Raw genomic sequence first — 23,553 nt, 5'->3', positions numbered from 1 at the left:
TTGAAATCGAAATAAATTATAGCTCGTCGCTCGGGTCTTTTGAAAATTGAAAGTGAAAACGGTTTCCTTTTCATGTGATACCAAAAAGAAAAATTACATTGAGTGAACATCACGGTACAGAAAAAATAACACAAAAACCAAAACGCTAATGAATACCCAATATTGGATACGCTGACCCAAGTCATTCGTTCGTTCATTCGTTTGTCGGCGGTCTACGCAATTTTCAACATTTTCAAGTTTTTATGGTTGATTCACTTTTCGTATCGAGAAAAGTTTTTTTTTTATTTGTGGGCTGAGTGTAACGGTGGCCAAAATTACGAAAAACGTGTGCCAAAGTTTTCTATTTTTTTGTCTTCTTCATCCTCGTCTTCTATATAAATGAGTGACGTCGTAAGTGTGTTTTGTGTCGTCGTCGTCGCCGCTGAGTTCATTTGAATTGTCTGGTGATTTTCATACAAAAAAGAAAAGGGGGGAATTTATCCCCCTTTACGGTATAACCTATAAAATAAAAAATAGCAGCGTTGTCTGACAGAAGAATATTCTTGCACCACAGCATGACAAAGATAGCCAAACAACCAAAAAATGAGAAGAAAAAATATTTAAAAATAAATGCAGTTTTGTAAAAGAAGAACAAGAAGAACATACAAACAACAGCAACAATAACAACACAAAAACAAAATAGCAAACTTAACCAAAAAATAAAGAAATAACAAAAATACAAATCAAAAATAAGTTCTCTCCACTATTTCCCGCATAGCATAACCGATAAATTTTCGTATTTGTATTGGAAATAATGTAAACAATTTTGAGTTTTGGCTAAAATAAAAACAACAACCACAACAACACAAAGTTTCCAAATATTTTATTAAATAAATAAGTTCAAAACAAAGTAAACAAAAAAAGTTAGAAGAAGAAGTGCCTAAGCCAAAATGATGTTGTGTTTATAAAAAATTGAAGGAATTTTGAAAATTTGAAATATTTTTTTGAAAGTGTTGAAGAAAAAACCCAAAAATTGGCATTTCAAAAACAAACAAATTGGAATATTTAGTAAGGGAATACAAAAGTGAAATCATTTCAAAATGAAGCTGTGGAAAACCAAAAAACCCATCAGCTGTGTTTCCGGCCGCAGTGGACCCATGAAAAATGATGACAAACATGATCCGGTTGGCAATGGAGCAATGCAATTGGCTCCCATGTTGTCGGGTAAGTTAAAAAAAAAATGAAAAATTAAAAATATTTAAAAGGAAATGAGGTTATATCATCGTTAATATTTGACCTGGACAAGTCGAAGATAGTCTTTATACACGAGCAGAAGAGTCTTTAGGTATTATAGAAGTGATGAAGGGAGTCTTTATAGAAAAGCAAAGGGTAGTTTTTATAGACAAGCTGAAGCAGAGTGTCTTCCATAGAGGAGCTGAAGTGAGTCTTTCAAAGACGAGCTGAAGGGAGTCTTTCATAGACGAACTAAAGGGAGTCTTTCATAGACGAGCTGAAGTGAGTCTTTCATAGACGAGCTGAAGCAGGGAGTCTTTCATAGACGAGCTGAAGTGAGTCTTTCATAGACGAGCTGAAGCAGGGAGTCTTTCATAGACGAACTGAAGCAGGGAGTATTTCATAGACTAGCTGAAGCAGGGAGTCTTTCAAAGACGAGCTGAAGCAGGGAGTCTTTCATAGACGAGCTGAAGCAGGGAGTCTTTCATAGACGAGCTGAAGCAGGGAGTCTTTCATAGACGAGCTGAAGCAGGGAGTCTTTCATAGACGAGCTGAAGCAGGGAGTCTTTCATAGACGAGCTGAATCAGGGAGTCTTTCATAGACGAGCTGAAGCAGTGAGTCTTTCATAGACGAGCTGAAGCAGGGAGTCTTTCATAGACGAGCTGAAGCAGGGAGTCTTTCATAGACGAGCTGAAGCAGGGAGTCTTTCATAGACGAGCTGAAGCAGGGAGTCTTTCATAGACGAGCTGAAGCAGGGAGTCTTTCATAGACGAGCTGAAGCAGGGAGTCTTTCATAGACGAGCTGAAGCAGGGAGTCTTTCATAGACGAGCTGAAGCAGGGAGTCTTTCATAGACGAGCTGAAGCAGGGAGTCTTTCATAGACGAGCTGAAGCAGGGAGTCTTTCATAGACGAGCTGAAGCAGGGAGTCTTTCATAGACGAGCTGAAGTGGGGAGGCTTTCATAGGCCCATGGTTCCTTTTGAGAATATGCATATAATCACTTTCTGAGTCGATTCATGCATGTCCGTCCGTCTGTTGATGTTCAATTGTAAACCAATTACAGGTCGCATTTATCATTTATATAGCACAAGGACGAACACTATTGAAATTGGAAAAAATAGGTTCAAGTTTAGATATAGCTCCCATATATAATTTTGTCCAATTTTAGGTAAATGGTGCACCAAAGCACACATATATATATATATATATCGATTTGCACGAAATTTGGCATAGCTTACTGCAGTAATCCTAGAATGACGTACGTAAAGTTTCCTGAAAATCGGTTTAGATTTAGATATAGCTCCCATGTATATTTTCGTCCGATTTAATGTAAATAGTGCCCCAAAGTCCCTATATATCTTTCGATTTGAACGAAATTTGGCACAGCGCACCGAATTAGATCTAGAATGGTGTGTGTGAAGTTTTCTGAAAATCGGTTAGGATTTAGATACAGCTCCCATATATAGCTTCGCCCGATTTTAGATAAATGGTGTCCCTATTCGATTTGCACGAAATTTGGCATAGCGCACAGAATTAGATCTAGAATGGTGTGTGTTAAGATTCCTGAAAGTCGGTCTAGATTTAGATATAGCTCCCATATATATTTTCGTCCGATTTAATGTAAATGGTGCACCAAAGTCCACCAATGATGTGTGTTAAGTTTCGTGTAAATCGGTTCAGATATAGATATGCTCCCATATATATTTTCATCCGATTTAATGTAGATAGTGTACCAAAGTCCCTAAATATTTTTCGATTTGCACAAAATTTGGCATAGTGTACTGAAGTTAGTATAACCTAGAAGTTAGATATAAAATCTGCACCAAACTCTAGACTAGAGTGATGTGTGCTAAGTTTCGGTTCAGATTTAGACATAGCTCCTATATATATTTTCTTTAGATTTTATGTAAATTGTGCACTAAAGACCCAAATTTTGTCCGATTGCCACACAATTTTGTACAATGAACTGTAGTTAATATAAATTAACCTCTGGCAAGTCTCGTTGAAATCGGTTCAGATTTAGATATAGCTTCTATATATATATTTTCGTCCGATTTTACTCAAAATTGATAGAAAATTTTGTACAACCAATAAAATAGAAGGTGCACCAAAGACCCTTAGTTAGGCCGTTTGGTACAAAATTTTGCACAACGTACAGGAATTAGTATAACCTAGCGTGTGGAAAGTTTTGTTGAAATCGGTGCAGATTTGAATAGAGCTCCCATATATATTTTCTTCCGATTTTAAGTAAATTAGGCACCAAGAGCTCAAAATGTGGCCGATATGCACAAAACATACTGAGATTAGTATAACCTAACCTGTGACAAGTTTCGATGAAACGGTTTAGATTTCGATATAGCTTTTATTGATTTACATAATTTTGTTCCATTGTAAGAAGCAACTATACATCTGATCAACTGAAAAATTTGGTATAGGTTGCAGAATGACATGTTTATGGATGAAATGTCATGTTAATGGTCTTTAAAAGAACGACGTCTTTTAGGATTCAACCAAAGTGGTGAAGGGTATCATATAGTCGGCCCCATCTGACTTTACTACTTCCCTTACTGGTTTTAAAGTATATTTGTAGAGTCCACTAGAAGGTTAGATTTTAAAGAATTTTTTCTACCCAATTCTATTTCATCTTTCCAGAAAAAATCCCCAATCGTTTCTGACTTCGTAAATTTGACTTAAATCTTAATCTAATTGCCTGTCACTCATTACTTAACTGTTTCATCGAAAAAAGCATTACAACAATGCAGTTCTATTGAAACCACTTTGCCTCTCTCGTCCCCTAAAGAGCACATTGAATTGCCGAAGGGGGGTTTTCCCATTCCATTCCAATACCATTTCAATTTTAATTTAAATTTATGGCTATTTATTTGCTTTAACTTAGCTGCCTCACCATCACCCTCCCCCCTTCCCTTACATGTTGCACTTTATATTTGCCGGATAGCCATAGCCAGTTGTTGATTGCTTCTTTATAGCATTGTTTATGATATACTCAATACAATATATGCAAGCTCATCTGAGTGTGTGCTTGTGTGTGTGTGTGTCTGTACGAGTGTGTCAAACACCATTAGACAATTTCAAGTGAATCGTAACGCGTGGCCCACTAAAGGCCATATTTACCAAGTGAAAAGCGTCCGCCATTCATTTATTCTTACAAAAAAAGTTCAGCGAGTATTAACATTTCGATTAATGAAAGCAACATTTGTCTGTCTGAATCGCTCGCCCGCCTGCCGGCTGTCAGTCTCTTCAGTGCATTAGAAATTCGAATGACAAAGCTCATTTTGTGTTCGAGTGTGTGTCTGTGCCTTAAATTGTTAGTTAGATTTATTTTATGTGAGATTTGTTTCTTTATGTACATTTTAATAACTGTAATTGATATGACTTTCTGAAAAAGAAGAAGTGGGAGAATTTGGTAGTGGGAGAAAGAATTATGAAAAATAGGGTTAGCTGAATCTTTAAATGTTTTACGCATGGAAATTATTTTATTACCGAGATTAAAATCAAATAAAAATGTTTGCTATTTATAGAAGTTTAATATTGATTGTATTTTTTATTTTTATTGAAAATATTTCTTATGTCTCATATGAATGGTGGCTTATAAAAATTCGTATTAGTAAAGTATACTAATTTTGATGATGATGAAGAGGGAGGGAATGTCTCTGAGGGAAATATTTTTGTGAACTTTTTAAAAAGGCCTTCACAGGCGAAAATTGACGAAATTAATTTAAAAACAAACCCTTGTGACCATATTTTTAAATACGTATTTATATCCTTCACCACACTGTGGTACAGGGTATTATGTCTTTGTGCATATGTTTGTAACAGGCAAAAGAAAACGAGATAGACACATGGTTCCTTTTGAAAATATGCATAGAATCACTTTCTAAGTCGATTTATGCATGTCCGTCCATGTTAAATTGTAAACAAAATACAGGTCGAATTTATAATCCGAATTGGATGAAGTTTGGCACAGTTCATTTGTTTGGCCCAAGGACGAAACCTATTGAAATTGGGAAAAATCGGTTCAGATTTACATACAGCTCCCATTTATATTTTCGTCCGATTTAATGTAAACGGTTTACCAAACAAAGACCCATTATATCTTCCGATTTGCACGAAATTTGGCATAGCGTACTGAATTGAGTCTAGAATAATGTGTGTAAAATTTCGGTTGAGATTTAGATATAGCTCATATATATTTTCGACCGATTTAATGTAAATGGTGAACCAAAGTCCCTATATATGTTCCGATTTGCACGAAATTTGGCATAGCGTACTGCATTGAGTCCAGAATAATGTGTGTAAAATTTCTTGAAAATCGGTTCAGATTAAGATATAGCTCCCATATATATGTTCGACCGATTTAATGCAAGTGTTCGACCAAAGTCCCTATATTTGTTCCGATTTGCACTAAATTTGGCATAGCGCACTGAATTGAGTCTACAATGATGTGTGTAAAATTTCTTGAAAATCGGTTCAGATTTAGATATAGCTCCCATATAAATTTTCGTCCGATTTAATGTAAATGATTTATCAAAGTCCCTTCATATCTTCCGAAATTTGACATAGCGTAATGAATTAGGTCTAGAATGATGTGTGTAAAATTTCTTGAAAATCGGATCAGGTTTAGATATAGCTCCCATATATATGTTCGACCGATTTAATGTAAATGTTCGATCAAAGTCCCTATATATGTTCCGATTTGCACGAAATTTGGCATAGCGCACTGAATTAAGTCTAGAATGAGGTGTGCAAAGTTTCATGAAAATCGGTTCAGATTTAGATATAGCTCTCATATATATGTTCGACCGATATAATGTAAATGGTGGACCAAAGTCCCTATATATCTTTCAATTTGGCATAGCGTACTGAATTGAGTCTAGAATGATGAGTGGTAAGTTTTGGGAAAATCGGTTTAGATTTCGACATAGCTCCCATATATATTTTCGTCCGATTTAATGTAAATGGTGTACCAAAGTCCTTATATATCTTCCGATTTGCACGAAATTCGATATAGTGTACTGAATTAGGTGTAGAACGATGTGTGTTAAGTTTCGAGAAAATCGGTTCAGGTTTAGATATAGCTCCCATATATATTTTCGCCCGATTTTAGTTAAGTAGTGCACCCTATATATTCTTCGATTTGCACGAAATTTGGGAATATTGGCATGCAATTGTAAGGATACATATGTACAATATTCATGGTATCATATAGTCGGCCCAGTCCGACTTTACTACTTTCCTTACTGGCTTTAATATTATTTTGTCATTGTATTTCCTTTTTTATCCTCTGCTGTTGGAAAGTCTACGCTGTTATGTCCTTGGGAAATCCATGCCTTGTGTGACTCTTGAAAAGCTATTCTTTAAAAAATTAAATTTTTTCAAGACCTCAGTGCGGTGATACTTTTGTTGTCTAGTGTCTTACTCTCGATATTAGAAGTTCGTATCTTCTCGATAAAAAAAAACTGGCGTTTAATTCTACAATAAAGAATGCACATTCTTCCACAAAAACTTCCTTATTGTCTGGGATGAATTGGAGTCTTTATGGATGTGCCTCTGTGTGTGTATGTGTGCCTGCTCCAAAGGAATGCTTTTATCGACGACTACGACAACTTTTTTTAATGTGGCAATGAGTGACTTTTATTGTGTAGAAGGTTGGTTGGTTTGGCTGCTTGGCTGACTGACTGTCTAACTGACTGGTAATCATCAAATATTTCATGTCTAGCTAAAAACCGCAGCACGTTTTGCTTCCAATGGCTGACAGACGTTCCGTGTGTAATAGTGTGTGAGGTTATTGCAGTTTTTCTTAAGTTTGATAGAGAGTTTGTGTGTGAGAAAAACAAAAACGAGGACTGACAAGTTGAAGAAAATTCTTTATCTGTACATGAGTTTGTATGCCTGTGTATGTATGTGTGTGTGTTTGTAAATTGTGTAGGCATTTGCCTGAGAAGTTGCTTATTTTCGTATGTGAGAATTGCATTTAATGAATTTATGGCATTCGTACGCGTAATTAAGAATTTAATTAAAATTACTTATACAGCTGCACATAGACACACACACACACATTTAGAGAAGATACACGTATGCATATGAAACACTAATGCACATATATGTGTATTGGTTGCACTTGTGTATTATCATAGTTATAATGATGGAATTATTCATCACCATATTCTGACATTTCATGCAACTAAAAATGGCAAATATATGAAAAATATTTGATTTTATTTCACTCAGAGGAATTCTTGGAATTCATTGTAATTCACATATTTGCAATTATTTTGCAAACAATCATCATAAGGAAATTCTTTAGAAACAAAATTTCTTGTTTCTTCTTCGTTTAATTATTGTTGGCAGCCGTCACTTTTTATTTCGGTAATAAATTGTTATTTTTGGGACAAGACATCCACGAAAAAAAACTGCTCTGAAAACATTTTAACACCCACTAAAAATTCTCGAATAACATGAGAACATGACTTTTTTTGTTGGCCTGTTATTGTTTCAATTTAATTAATCATAAAAAAATGTTTGTGTACTGCAAAAAAAGTGTAGTGGCGCTGCCATGTGTTGCGTTTTCAATGATTAATTAACAATTGTTTACAAGAATTTGTTAAATATTTTCACAAAATTACTGGAGAAATATTGTACATTTAGGTTATATTGGTTTTTAATAGAAAGGAGAACACATTCAAAGGACATGACTAAAATTTATCTGTTCTCTTGAAAAAAAAATATTTTTAAAAAATCCACGCCTATTGATGGTCATTGCAAAAATATGTTTAAACCTGTAAGAAAAGTAGTAAAGTCGGACTGGGCCGACTATATGATACCCTTCACCACTTTGGGTATATTGTACATTGAATGTAAATGTTCCCTCGAAGGAAACGTCCTCATGTCTTTCTGCAACCTGTGGTAAATTTAATTTGATTCGGGCAGATTTAGAGTCGTCTGCGTACCATAGGACAAATTTATGGAAAACGATTTATAGCAAAATTGACGCACGCTATTCGATACGCCGCACTGTTAAACGTTCAGTTTCAATCAGACACCCGTTCGAAATACATATGGAAGCTATGGCACCAATTTCAACAAACTCCAATAACGTCATTGAAGTCTCAGTTTGATACGTTGTGCAAAATTTCATGTTAATCGGACAAATATTAGGAGTTTGGTGCACCATTTATATAAAATTGGACGGAAATATATATGGGAGCTATAGCAAACGGATCCTCACGAAACTTAGCACACATCATTCTAGACTCATTTCAGTAAGCTATGCCATACATTCCCCACTAATAAATAGTTGTTTTTTATAAAAACAACAAACTGGGATTAAGCCTGACTATTTTGCAAAAACAAAATACAAATGGTATCCCAAATAACCCGCCAAACACTACTGAAGTTGTAGACGAGGCACGGTCATACTGTTTGGTTTATTGCTTTAACTAGCAATACCAACAACAAAGTTATGTGCATTCGTCACAAAGTGACGACACATAGCAGTGGGAAATGTAATGTAGTTGTCTGTAAATGCCTTGTGCCAACGAAACGAACTTCTCATTGGGGTCGTATCGCTGGTAACGTAAGAACTTCGAATTGTCACAAGAGACATTTGGGTTTGAAAGGTTTTTTGTAAAGAAGCTATTAATAGCTTCTGGGGAGAATATCCCAACAAAAAAATAAGGGAACTGATGAGGAACAGTGGCGAGATCCGAAACTATAGTCTTCCCTGCCTTACCCCTCGGCGGACAATGCCCTACATTCCCCACTAATAAATAGTTGTTTTTTATAAAAACAACAAACTGGGATTAAGCCTGACTATTTTGCAAAAACAAAATGCAAATCGAAAAATATATTCGGACTTTAATGCACCATTTACATTAAATCGGACGAAATATATATATATATATATATATATATAGGGCTATATCTAAATCTGAACCGATTTTCTTTGGTGCACCATTTACCATAAATCGGACGAAAATATATATGGGAGCTATATCTAAATCTGAACCGATTTTCACGAAACTCAGCACCCATCATTCCAGACTTAATTGAGTACGCCATACCAAATTTTATGCAAATCGAAAGATATATAGGAACTTTGGTGCACCACTTACATAAAATCGGACAAAAATATATATAAGAGGTATATCTAAATCTGAACCGATTTTCACACAACTTCTCACACACCATTCTAGCCTATATTCAGTACGCTATGCCGGATTTCGTGCAAATCGAAAGATATGTAGGGACTTTGGTGCACCATTCATCTTAAATCGGACGAAAATACATATGGGAGATATATCTAAATCTGAACTGATTTTCACAAAACTTAACACACATCACTCTTGACTTAATTTAGTACGCTATCCCAAATTTCGTGCAAATCGAAAGATATTAAGGGACTTTGGTACACCATTTACCTTAAATCGGACGAAAATATATATGGGAGCTATATTGAAATCTGAACCGATTTTTCCCAATTAAGCTGTTCAAAATTTCGTCCAAATCGGATTATAAATGCGACCTGTACTTTGTTTATAATTTAACACCAACAGACGGACGGACATGCATAAATCGACTCAGAAAGTGATTCTATGCATATTCTCAAAAGGAACCATATGCCTGTCTCGTTTTCTTTTGCATGTTACAAATATATGCACAAAGACATAATACCCTGTACCACAATGTGGTGAAGGGTATAAAAATACTTGCTTGTTGATTATCATTGAAAAAATATTTTTAAAAAATCCACGCCTATTGATGGATCTTAAGTTTTTTTTAAATCCACGTTTTTGATGGCCATGCCAGTTGATGGTCGTTGAAAAATATTTTTAAAAAATCCACGGCTATTGATTCACTGAAAAAATATTTTTAAAAACTCCACTCCTGTTGATGGTCGTTGAAAAAAATATATTTAAAAAATCCACGCCTCTTAATGATGATCTGATCCACGTCTGTTGATGGTCGTTGAAAAAATATTTTTAAGAAATCCAAGTCCACGCCTGGGGTGGCTCACAGAAATTTCTTGGCGCCACTAAATTGCCTAAAATTACACTTATTTTTTATGAAGATTTAATTTTATCAATTCATTCAAATTATCAGCAATTTATGACTCCAAAGAGACGACTTCATCAAATTGAACATTACACTTGGGCATTCTGAGACAGAGATCATAACGATCATCCTGTCTCAAAACACACACACATAATACACATTCTTGAAGGCAAAGAAGAAAAAATAATTATTTTTTTACACAAACAAAATAAATGTTATCTCCAAAAGAAACCTCTTCAACTACAACACACAAAAAATGTTCAATGGATATTAATGTTAAAGTGTCAATTTTTAAGTCTAATTTGTTGTTGGAGACATAGTTTAGGAGTACACGCACACTAGAGTTTTTTTTATAAGACTATGGAGCATTTCAAACTCTCCCAGGTTAAAATATATACATATATGTATTATGAGGTATGAAATACCTTATTAAAGTATAAAAAATATGTTTCTTTAATTTTAAATATATTTAATACAAGTGTTTGACCCTATTCGTTAAAGTTTACATTGCTTGTTGCTCCACTTTCTCATGTTTTTTTTATTTCCTCAAACAATTTTCATCAAATTGCCTAACAGAATTCAATCATCAATTTGCTACATTTTTCTATAATGTTGACATTTGTATTTTTTTCTTTGTTTTTGTAATTATTTTGACATTTTCAATGAATTGCTTGGCTCCATTAGAAATGATCAATAGTTCAATTGTTTTTATTTTCCATTTTTGCTTTGCTCCACATGGTTTTCTATTGTTGATGTTCATGAGGAGTATTTTTTTTTTTTTGATTTGACAGACAACGCCCACCCAGTAGCTTCTTCACATATTCTCTCGTATTGGATTCTACGAATGCCCAACTATTATTATTGATGTGAAATATTTAATTAAAAGCCAAATTCTTTTACAATTCTTTTGAAAACGAAAAACAAAAATGAAATAAAATTTTATGGGAAAATAATATAGAAAAACGATGAGACAGATATTTTCTTATAATTTGAAAAATTTGGAGAATTATTTTGAATTTTTCTCATTTTAGGAAACATCAATTTTTATTATTTGAATTTTGACTGTAAGGACGTGATCATGAATGAATGAATTTTTTTAAGTGAGTTTTTTATACTCTTCCGAGTAGAGCTTAATAATCTATGTTTTGCAATGAAAAGGAAAGCTAACATTATGCGAAGCGTATAAGAAAACTTTTCAATTTTCAGAAATAAATTTCTGCTTAAAATTTTACACAAATTCGGCCTCTACCTATGGGGATGAGTGGACCGAATATAAACTAACACGGATCATGTTTGCTAATGTTCCCATATAGCGGTGCCTCCGATTTTGGGTATTTCGAGAATATTCGACACGGTTTTTAATCTAATTGGCTGTAGTTTGATATTTTGGATTCTCACTGGCTAACTAATGTCCCTGCTAAAAATTATTTTTTTTTTTGATTTCTTAAGAATCCATATTAAATAAATATTATTTTTTTGACAGAGTATTACAATTTTAGTACATATTTATAAGACTTAAATTTGAAATAAAAGGCCGTTCCCTCTGCTATCGATAAACTATTTATATAAATATTACACGAAATACAATCTGAGTAATTTGTCACTAAGAATTTCATTAAATCTTTTGCTGCAGACAATTTTGAATTCAAACGTGAATTCAAAAAGTGAAATCCAAATCTGAGCCAGGCAAGTGACTACACTAGGCGACCACTAGACGTCCGACCAAAATCAGATGGACTTAGGTCACTATTCGTCGTCAGGTATTTCTTGGTCGATTCTGATCCTTGGGGATTTCATTCAATCGGGTTATGCTATGGACATGGTTTGACCAATCCATCTCCATTTTCGATATTTATTTTGCATATGTGTTGGTTCCTGGTTTTTTAGGTTCACAGCTTTATGAAAAATTTTCATATGAATCTGAGGTATATGTTTATAAATGCATTTAGCTTTTACGTTATTCTGCCGTATAGGCGAATAGTTTTTATTCATCTTCTCTTCAGAAAGACTTCATTCAATATTTCATCCAGTACAATAGCGAACCCTAAAGGGTTGACTTATGTTCCTGCTGTAAAGAACTGAGTATTCGTATTTTCTGGGATACTCTGTTTTTGTGCGATACTTTTTATCTGGTAGTTCGTCAGATGGTGTCGGATGCTTCCTTGAAGTCGATGAACAGTAGACTGCTCAGCATTGTCGTCCGACATATTTTAAACACCTCGCTGTGTATTTGGAGCAAAATTAATATGAAGTCGGACAAACATATATGGGAGACGTATCTGCATCTGAACCGATTTGAAGGAAACTAAATACACCGCATTCTAGGCTCTATTAGGTACGCTGTGCAAAATTCCGCGCAATCGGACAAACATTGGGTAGTTGATGCCTATTTTCTTCAAATCGAACGAATATATTAGGTTGGGGAAAAATAAATCCATTATTGTTTCGGCAGATGGCTGTACTGATAGATTTCTCGTAAAGTATCGATCAAACAATTTCAGATTTATATTCGTTGGAAGGGTGACATTTCGCAGTAAAAAATGATTTTGCTTATTTCCGTTTGGTGCATTCAGTTGTGAGTTACATGGTGTTAAAAATGGACGTTAACAAAGAGAAAATTCGGTACATTTTACAGTTTTTCTCTGACAAAGGCGAAAATGCAAGCCAAGCGGCTAAAAAGTGAATGGTGTTTTGTGGTCCTGGTACTGTAACAGCCAATTATGTGCAATTTTGGTTTCGTGGATTCCGTTCAGGAATTTTTGAATTTTTTCGACGACCGGCACTGGTAGGTAGGTCGTCGATAAAATCGGAGAAACGATCGAAGTTGACCGGCATGTCAGCAATCGTAACATCGCCCAGGAGGTATAGATCTATCTTTAGAGATATAAATCTATCGATTATCATATTTTTTGGCATTGCCAAAATTTCTTTAATGATAAAAAATTGTATGTAGGGAAGATTGTGAAAATCGACTACTAGCGTTTTTTTGCAATAGAAAGCAGTACTTCTATGAGAGAGCAATTATAATTTAGCTTTCAAATGGCAACAAATCATACACAAAAGCTGGATATTTGGCCCAAATCGGACATTCAGATTCTTTTCCCCAACCTAATATATATGGGAGCTATATCTAATTTTGAACGATTTCAATACGCTATGCAAAATTTCGTGCTAATCAAATAAACATAGATATCATTTACTTAAAATCGAATGAAAATCTATATGGGATCAATATCTAAAATCAGCAGATGTCATTATAGTCTTAGTTTGGAACGCTATGTTATATTTCATCCCAATTGGTCAGACCTTCGATGTACAATTAGCAATAAATTAGACAAAAAGAATATGTAAGATATATATAATTATGAACCGATTTCTATAAAATTGGAAACGGCACTACGAAAAATTCAGTCTGAGAAACTCTGGGTTTTTGATGCACAAAACGGATACAAATATATGTGTTAGCTACATATTTCATAATTTCATCACATTCGACCTGTACTTTGTGTGCCTTAATCGATTCAGAAAGTGATTCTGTGCTTATTTTTTAAAGTGTCTTTAGGTCGCGAAGAAAATAGGACCATATCGAAAACACAAGGGACCTAATTGTCTTATGTAATACTTCACAGAAAAAAATCTAAATCTCAATAATGCACTTAGTTAATTATTTTAATTTACTCCCATTTTCCTATGGAATACCCCATAATAGCGTAGACAAAAATTCTCAAATTGCAAACAAGCATATCCTCTGCCTTTTTGTGGTTTGGTTGATGTGAGAGCTTGTAAGTGTTCCCCGTCTTTTTTTTTGCTGAATGCATCTTTAATTAACACGTGTCCACCACCAAAAAAGGGAATGCAAGTACAACAAATTTGCACTCCAATAAAAATTATAATGACGCATACAGTCTGGTGCACAAGAAAAAATAAGCAGAACTCACACTCCACTGAATTTTCATCCCTTCCTTACGGGTTGACAAAAAAGAGAGACACATTCTGCAAGACACCATAAAATACTAATGGCATAGAAGAAGATTAACAAAATTCACAATAACAACACAAATAAAATTTTTAGTTTTGTTGTTTGTTTTTATTTTAGGGACCAGTGAAATTATGGTATTTCAAATAATAGATACAAAACCCCATCAGCTGCAGCAGCATCATTATATCCAGTCATAGAGACATCCAATTCGACGACTACCAAATGGGGAATAGACAAAATTATAATTCCCCTAAGGCGTTTTTATTGTGTCTTTTAAAGAGTATTTGTTCCAAAAGGAGATATTGTGTTTATGTAAATTGGGGTGATAGAATTTTGAAAGAAAAATATAACAAGCATCCTGCAAAATTTTCAGAATAGCAGTTTCAAACCACTTATCAACATTCGGAGGCATAATTCAATGCATTATAAAACAATACCAGGATGCTAATTTTTTTATTACAGTTAAATTAAGGTTGAGATATGTACTCGGTTATTCGGAAATCTGCTTGCATCTTGACATTCTACATCCTCTTTTGAACATTTCAAAGAAACTGATATATGTTACTTCCATTTTATATTCGGGTTATACTGGGATATGTTGCGACAAGAAACAAACATTTTGAACCTTTCAGTGAAACTATGAATTAGGAATTTCACACCTATGGACAATAGCCCAAAATTAAATTCGAATATCCAAAATGTTTTTATTTTTATTGAGCCAATCACAATTGTGTATCTATTTTTGGGGGGCAAGCATTAAATTTATGGAATTTCTCAAATAATAGCGACTACATTTTTGGACAACATGCATATAAAATCATCATAAAACAGGCTAAGAGGCCCAAACAACATCAGCCATGTCATCCACCATTTAATGGCTGCACTCTATCTTTTTCTTCTAAACCCCAAAGGGGTTGATAGACAATAAATGCATCGTTGCATAGGGAAATTGTAAATTGGAATGATGAAATTTTGTGTCCAAAAACGAAAATTAATGATATGTGGAATATGATAAATATTGTTGGTGATGGAGGAAGGGAGACGACACAATCCGATTGTGGGTTGAGATGAGGTGAAGTTTGATGCCACGAGTCGAAGTGGTGCAACATTAAAATGAAAGCGAAACATCGTAAAACGAATGATATTAAAAGCAAGGGGAACATAAATATGCATTTATATGCGACTACTAAATGTAGCATATTCGTTGAGCGGCCCAAAACTGGGGATAGGTAGAAATTGAAATTATAAGGAAATGAGTGAAATTCATAGATTATGAATTAAAATTTAATTTAAATATAACCCATGAACGGAGCAGTATAGTTGGACGGGGCCGATCATACCAACTACCACTAATTCGCGATATTTGGCCCTCTTTATCGATTACATTTTAAAAGCTCCTTTTTGTTACCCTAGCACAATTTCCTAATCTTGTTTCCCCGGAGTGAACGTTTACGCTATAAGTAATATCGTGACACTTCCGCTCTCTAGTGTGGTAAGGATTCGAGATAGATCCATGGTTCCTTTTGAGAATATGCATAGAATCACTTTTAGAATCCGTTTATCTGTCTGTCCGTCCGGCTATGTATTTTTATGAACAAAGTAGAGGTCGCATTTATGATCCGATTTGGATGAAATTCGATACATATCACTTATTTGGCCCAAGGACGAACCCTATTGAAATTGGAGAAAATCGGTTCAGATTCAGATATAGCTCCCATATATAGATTCGTCCGATTCTATGTAAATGGTGCACCAAACTTCCAATATTGATCCGATTGGGACAAAACTTTGCACAGAGTACTGAATTAAGTCTAGATTGATATTTTGCAAGTTTTGATGAAATCGGTTCAGATTCAGATATAGCTCCCATGTATAGTTTCGTTCGATTTGATGTAAATTGAGCACCATACTGCCAATATTGGTCCGATTGAGAAAAAAATTTGCACAGAGTATTGATTTAAGTCCAGCTTGATGTATGCGAAGTTTTGTTGAAATTGGTTCAGATTCAGATATAGCTCCCATATATAGATTCGTCCGATTTTATGTAAATGGTGCACCAAACTCCCAATATTGGTCTGATTGAGACAAAATTGCGCAGATTACTGATTTAGGTCCAGATTGATGTATGCGAAGTTTTGTTGAAATTGGTTCAGATTTAGATATACCTTCCATAAATAGTTTCGTCCGATTTTATGTAAATGGTGCACCAAACTCCCAATATTGGTCCGATTGGGACAAAATGTTGCACAGTGTACTGAATTAGTTCAAGATTGATATTATCTAAGTTTTGTTGAAATCGGTTCAAATTCAGATATAGTTTCGTCCGATTTTATGTAAAGATCTTATACATATTTTTCTCGATGGTTGACATAAAATTTTCCATAAATATCAGATTGGTATGTGTATGGGTTGTTTTCATTAAGTTTAAATATCTATGTACGCAGTCAATTTCGTCCGATTCCATTTCAATGGTCCTCCTAAGATGCTAATGTCTATTCTATCTAAAGGATATTGTACATATCTCTTGTATGTACCCAAAGTGGTGAAGGGTACCATATAGTCGGCCCCGTCCGACTTTTGAACTCTCCTTACTGATTTTTCTTATAAAAGTCTGGGTCCATTTGATCTGCTAAATATTAACCGATTATCATGAAAATAACCATGTTTGTTCCATGTTCCGACTTCCTTCATGTCGTTCGGGTCATTTTTGTGGCCACTAGAGCGATGAAAAACCAGAATAAAGGTAAAGTTTCCCTAAATATTAACCGATCATTACCAAAACAAGTTGAAGCGATGTTAGGGGTTTACTTTATATGGAGGATAATTTAAAACGAGGACCGATATATCCCATTTGCAATATCAAATATAAGAATAGGAGAGCTAGCAATATCTGTGCAAAATTTCAGAGTTATATCATAAATATTGTTTTCTCAATTGTGATTTCAACTGACATTGTGGGGTCTCAGGTGAATATTTCGAGGTGTTGCAAACGGAATTACAAATTTAATACACACGCCATATTATAGTGGAGGGTATAAGAATAGGGTTTTTTGGCCGGAAGCGGATTCACAATACGTGATTGGTCCATATCTGTGACCAGTACTGTTTTTACAAATTATATTGGACTAACGGATGGACACATATGTCTAGATCGACTCAGCTAGTCTAGATATAAAGGTAGGTATACTAAAAGGTGTATCTACTTGGGGTCACACAAAGCTTTGATATCCGTATTTGTGTATAAAAATGGAATTAATTCAAGGTTAGATTATTTGCTTCGAAGTACTTCTTCAACGAACAATACGGTCGATTAGAGTCCATCAATTCACTTTTGTCGAAAGTTATGGAAATCGGAAATGCTAATTTATTTTTCATGTTACTATAAATAATACAACACGTGAAGTCCGCTTTCGGAGAAGAGGCAAATTATGAGTCTCCCACGACAGTTCGAAAACTTAGACTGTACGGATGGTATCTGTATCTGAAGTAGAAGACCTGGAAGAGACTAGCATTCGACCGACTTCAAGGTGTATACAATAGATTCTGCTACACGGCAGAGAAACCTGTATTGTGTCTAACTTCATCACGCAAAACCTAAATTTATTCATAAACAGATGTCTCGGGATAATATTCAGAATATTCTGGTCCAACTCCAAAGGTAACGCATAGCTGTGGAACCTAACGAACCAGAAACAGATTAAAAGTAGGACATTTGAAATGGATAGTCCACAATTTAAGAAAAATAGGTCCATAGTATAACCAGAATGGCGCTTTAATGGATTTCCCAAAACAACGACTATTAACCGAGGGAGATGACGACGCGCTGTTGAAGTCCTAGGCTCCCAAGAGGAGTAACAGGAAAACATATATAATTTAGTTAGTCGATCTTAAAAATCGAAGCTATGCAATGAAAAGGAAAGCCAGGGGAATAACCTACGCACCCACCATTATGCGACGAATTTAGCCGTTGGTTAAGTGGCTTATCAGGCATATTGGGCTATATGGCTTTACAAAGGTTGTATGCATCTGCGAATTAAATTCAAATTTTTCAAGTTTCCACATTTGTCTTTATAGCGATGGATAATTAATCCACACACCTATAATTACTTCCATGGTATTCACATGTATTTTGCACAACCTTCAGAAGTGTGTTTATGGCTCAGAATGCTAAGTGGGATCCTAGGTTCGAGCCCTAGCTTGTAAGGGTCATGAACATTTGAATGAATTTTAAGTTAGTTTTTCTCTTTCGAGCTCAATTATCGAAGTTATGCAATGAAGAGAAAAACCAGGAGAAGAACCTGAGCGTTTCGCCGTTGGTTGAGCGCCATATTCGGCTATGTGGTTTTACAAATGTATATTTTTAAAATCTCCTCTTTAATATTTCCAAAGTGCTTTGGATTATATAGTCAATTCCGTCTGGTTTTGGCCCTTTCCTCACAAGTTTTTTTAAGTTCTCAAATACTTTTACATAACACCTATCAACCGGCAATCATTTTCCCCAACCCCTAATGTACTTTCCTTCCGATTCCTTTTTGTACCACTGTCTGCTAAACTTTATGGCAACAATATCACCATGCTATATCATGTCGAGCAAAGCGATATTAGTGACATTACAATTTACAATTGTTGTTGTTATTTTGACATATAAATATGTACGAATGTATGTCTGCCTGCCTGTCCTGCCATTGTGTGTGGTTATACGCTCTCGCATTCAGCTTCTTTATTTATGTTGTTAATGATGGTTCTTCAGCAATGTTTTGATTTGATGACTTTTGCGGCTGCTGTTGTTGACTGGCTGCCTCGCTGACTGACTGACTGCCTCTGCTCTTGAAGTTTCTGGTGATGATATTTCCCGCATTTTCTGGCAATTGCATTTGGAGTTCCATTTGTTCCATACATTGCTTGCTCCGCGATATTCCTTTGTCAGCATCCATGGGATGCATTTTTTTTTTGCCTGTGTCCCGCGCTTTGTTATTTGTTTGCCTAGGAAATGATGGTTCTCTTGGGGGTTTACATACACACATTTGGTGGAAGATTTTTATTATTGTTGTTGCTGTTACAATTTTCCACTTTTTTGTTGATGTTGTTGCTGTTGTTATTATTGCTTATGTCTGCTTATACTATGTTTAAGAGATTTTGTGTTACTGTCGCTGACTCGATGTCGTTTTGTACCAAAAGCTCCGCAATATTTGTTTATTTGATTTTTCTGATGTTGTTGTTGTTGTTATTGTGTTGGATTGGTAGCAGCCAAACAGTAGCTGCCGACATAAACAATTTATTCATATTTTTTTGATGCAACAACAAAATTTTCCAAGTGGCATGGAAGTGAATATGTTGTCGTCATTGTAGGGACGGGTCTATATGTGGTAGCAATATAAGGGTGTTCCTTATTTATTTTGTATAAAATTCTTTCGTTTTTACAAAATTTATTTTTTGGTACGTTTTTCCTTCACCCTAATAAAGTTTGGGAGACCTACAGTACACCATCCCAAAATTCTGTGTCTGCAAATGCCAAAACAATTGCCATTTGTTTTCCTTAACGAAAGTGGATGGATATGAAAAATCAAAACAAAAACAAAAAATACTTCACGAAATGGTGTTGATGAAAATTTCTACCAAAGATTTTGAAAATATTCTAGGCCCTGATGATGACGATTATTATTATTATGTTGCTCTTGAGTATGGTGTTTGGTGATGGCTATGGGGGTTTCCGTTTTCTGTTTTCTTTGAATCGAAGGGTAAATAATATCAACACACCAATATTAAAATAATATCGCTTTACAGTTGCATTCGTATGACTTCGAAATCGCTATGATTTGTTTTCCCTTAAGTGTTTAATTTGTATTGTGTGTGTGTGCGCGCTCGTTTATGTTTTTCTTTTGTAAATTTCTCCGTTAAGCCTTTATGTGCTGATGTGTGAAAAATACCACCAATATTGGAAATTCATGTTTTTCATGTTTCCCAAAAGATTTTAATGACATATGTTGGCACATTTCACTTGGCTTGTATGCATTTCTGTCGTTCATTTGGTTTCCACAATGATGAAAGGCAAGTGGTGTATTAACATCATGGGTTCCCTTTCCATTATTGGACATTTGTGATTGTTGTGTTTCGCCAATGTTTTCATGTTTTACCACCGAATTATAATTGTTTTTTTTTCTCAGAAATTCTAACATAAATATTAAATTTCATTTTTTCAATATTTGATTTCTATTTGGAAGAAGGAAAAATTTTAATTTTTAATATCGCAAAGAATATGAAAAATTATAGTCATTCTATAATAAAAGGCTTGAAACTCAAATTAAATAAAAAATAATTTTTTCAGTAACCGAGAATGGATCTGAGGAAGGATTTTAGCATGACATAATGGTAGTCTCATTTGAGAATTTGATGATGGCAAGCCATTTTAATTTGGAACTCAGTTATCAATTTAAATGATATGAAAAATACGAAGATTGCTTCGTATTTTTTGATTTAACCAAGATTGTTACATATTATATTAATAAGTTTTAGAGGCAGAAAACTTCAACATATTTATAAATATAAATTGTTTAGCAATTTTTGTCACTGAGCACATGCAATGCGTACATTTCCAAGGAAGATATTTTCATTTAAATTTTGAAAGCTGAATACAGTCAAAAAAAAATTTATGAAAAAATTGGAAACAATGACAGCATGAGACCTTGATTTTTTTAAATCCGCAAAAGCCAACATGGAGTCTAAAACTTACTTACTTAGTTTAAGACAGAAATTTTGTTCAATAAGCCGAGCATAAAAAATATTTCCAGACGCGTCGATCTTGTGCGCATCTCATCCAATTTGAAAGACCATTTTCCGAGATGTTGCCTTCTACTTCATCTTTCCATCGGATTCGTGGACTTCCCCTTCTGCGACAACCATCACTTGGCTCGCTTTAATATGCTTTTTGAGCTGGAACATCTTCCTCCATTCTTACAAGATGGCCTAGTCAACGTAGTCGCTGCAGCTCGATCCTGACTGACTATGTCGATGTCTGGTTCATTTGACGGCGATATTCACCATCGACGAACATCGGCCCATAGATCTTCCGGAGAATTTTTCTGTCAAACACTCCAAGAGCTTTCGCAAGTATCCATGCTTCAGATCCATACAACAGCACGGGTAATATCAGCGTCTTATAGAGTGTGAGTTTGGTGTGGCAAGAGGTGGCCTTGCTTTTGAGTTGCTTACTCAGACCATAGTAGCTACTGTTGGCCAAAACTATTCTCCTCCGGATTTCACATCTGATGTTTAAACCCTTCACCACACTGTGGTACAGGGTATTGTCTTTGTGCATATGTTTGTAACAGGCAAAAGAAAACGAGATAGACACATGGTTCCTTTTGAGAATATGCATAGAATTACTTTTTAAGTCGATTTATGCGTGTCCGTCTGTCCGTCCGTCCATGTATTTTTGTTAACAAAGTACAGGTCGCATTTGTGATCCGATTTGGATGAAATTTGACACAGTTCACTTATTTGGCCCAAGGACGAACCCTATTGAAATTGGGAAAAATCGGTTCAGATTTAGATATAGCTCCCCGATTTTCGTCCGATTTTATGTAAATGGTGCACTAAAGTCCCTATATATCTTTCAATTTGCATGAAATTTGGAATGGCGTACTCAATTAAGACTAGAACGATGTGTGTTAAATTTCGTGAAAATCGGTTCAGATTTAGATATAGCTCCCATATATATTTTCGTCCGAATTTAAGTAAATAGTGCACCAAAGTCCCTATATATCCTTCGATTTGCACGATATTTGGCACAGCGTACTGAATTCAGTCTAGAACGATGTGTGTTAAATTTTGTAAAAATCGGTTCAGATTTAGTTATTGTTCCCATATATATTTTTGTCCCATTTTAGGTAAATAGTGCACCAAAGTCCCTATAGATCCTACGAGTTGCACGGAATTTGGTATAGCGTACTGGAATTTGGTATAGCGTCTAGAATGATGTGTGTCAAATTTCGTGAAAATCGGTTCAGATTTAGATGTAGCTCCCATATATTTTTTTTGCCGGGATATGTACATGGTGCACCAAAGTCCCGATATATCCTTCGATTTGCACGAAATTTGGCATTGCATTCTGAATTAAGTCTAGAAAGATGTGTTTTAAATTTCGTGAAATTCGGTTCAGATTTAGATATAGCTCCCATATATATTTTCGTCAGTTTTTGTGTAAATGGTACACCAAAGTCCCTATATATCCTTCCATTTGCACGAAATTTGGATTTATAAGTAAATGAAGAACTCAAAATGTATCCGAACATGTGACAAGTTTCGATGAAATTGGTTTAGATTATGAATGTCGGTCCACTTTTAGGGTATAACGTTATCCCCAATATTAGAAATTTTAGTAGGTTTGGGTACGTTTTTCAAACGAATTATCTGTAATTTTATATTTGGGACTCTGATTGGGTATAAAATCTATCTACCAAAAAGTATCAATATTGGTCCATGTTTTGAGTAGCCCCCATATTACGTTACCCCCAATTATTCAGTATTTTGGGAATTTTAGGTATTTGCATCTCGTATGACCTTTTCAAGCAGGATGTTGAACAGGTCACACGACAAACTGTCACCTTGTCTGCATCCTCGTTCGGTATTGAAGGGCTCCGAGAGTCCTTCCCTTATTTAACTGCAGACATTGTGCCAGTTAAAGTTATCCTGCATAGCCGTATTAATTTTGCAGGAATGCCAAACACAGGGATCGCTTTAAACACCTCTGAACGGATAGGGCTGTCGAATGCGGCTTTATAGTCGACGAATCGGTGGAATGTGTCGATGTGTGTTTTCGTGTGTTTTTCCATGATCTGGCGCAGAGTGAAAATCTGGTCAATGGTGGATTTGACAGGCCAGAAGCCGCATTATATGCGATGCGAAGGAGACTAATTCCTCTATAGTTGGCACATATCGTCTTGTCTCCTTTCTTGGGCATTCATTCCTCTTGCCAAATTGTACATATGAGCAGGTACATGCTCCTGATCAGCATCTGACCACCGTTCTTAAATAGTTCAGCTGGTAATCCATCGGCACCTGCTCCTTTATTGTTTAAAAAATAAATATTAAAAAAAATATGGCTTTTAAAAAAAAAAATATTTTTTTTTAAATTTAGACTCCTTTCTAGGTTTTGAGAAAACAAATTTGTTTAAATTTGCATTTATATAGGCCCTTGAAAGAATATTTTTTGAAAATCCACACATATGTTGGCCCTTAATTTTTTTTTTTTAAATTCACGATAATGTTGGTTATTTAAAAAATTATATTT

General features: G+C 35.0%; 1 protein-coding gene across 1 annotated transcript in view; it reads left to right on the top strand.

Moving 5' to 3' along the window:
* Positions 1-1,074: 1,074 nt before the first annotated feature.
* LOC133334980 (glutamate receptor-interacting protein 1-like) overlaps positions 1,075-23,553 on the top strand; it is a gene marked incomplete at its 3' end in the record, with an annotated part of 68,183 nt that continues 45,704 nt past the window's right edge. Inside the window, exon 1 of the mRNA XM_061543291.1 lies at positions 1,075-1,203. Coding sequence (XP_061399275.1) covers positions 1,080-1,203 — 124 coding nt within the window. The remainder of the gene's footprint in view (positions 1,204-23,553) is intronic.

Source organism: Musca vetustissima, unplaced genomic scaffold (assembly GCF_032173495.1).
Source record: "Musca vetustissima isolate MV318-11 ecotype Yass unplaced genomic scaffold, APGP_CSIRO_Mvet_v1 utg228040, whole genome shotgun sequence".
NCBI classification, from domain to species: domain Eukaryota; kingdom Metazoa; phylum Arthropoda; class Insecta; order Diptera; family Muscidae; genus Musca; species Musca vetustissima.
Note: the sequence above shows the minus strand (reverse complement) of the source record. Positions and strands in the feature narration are given on the sequence as shown.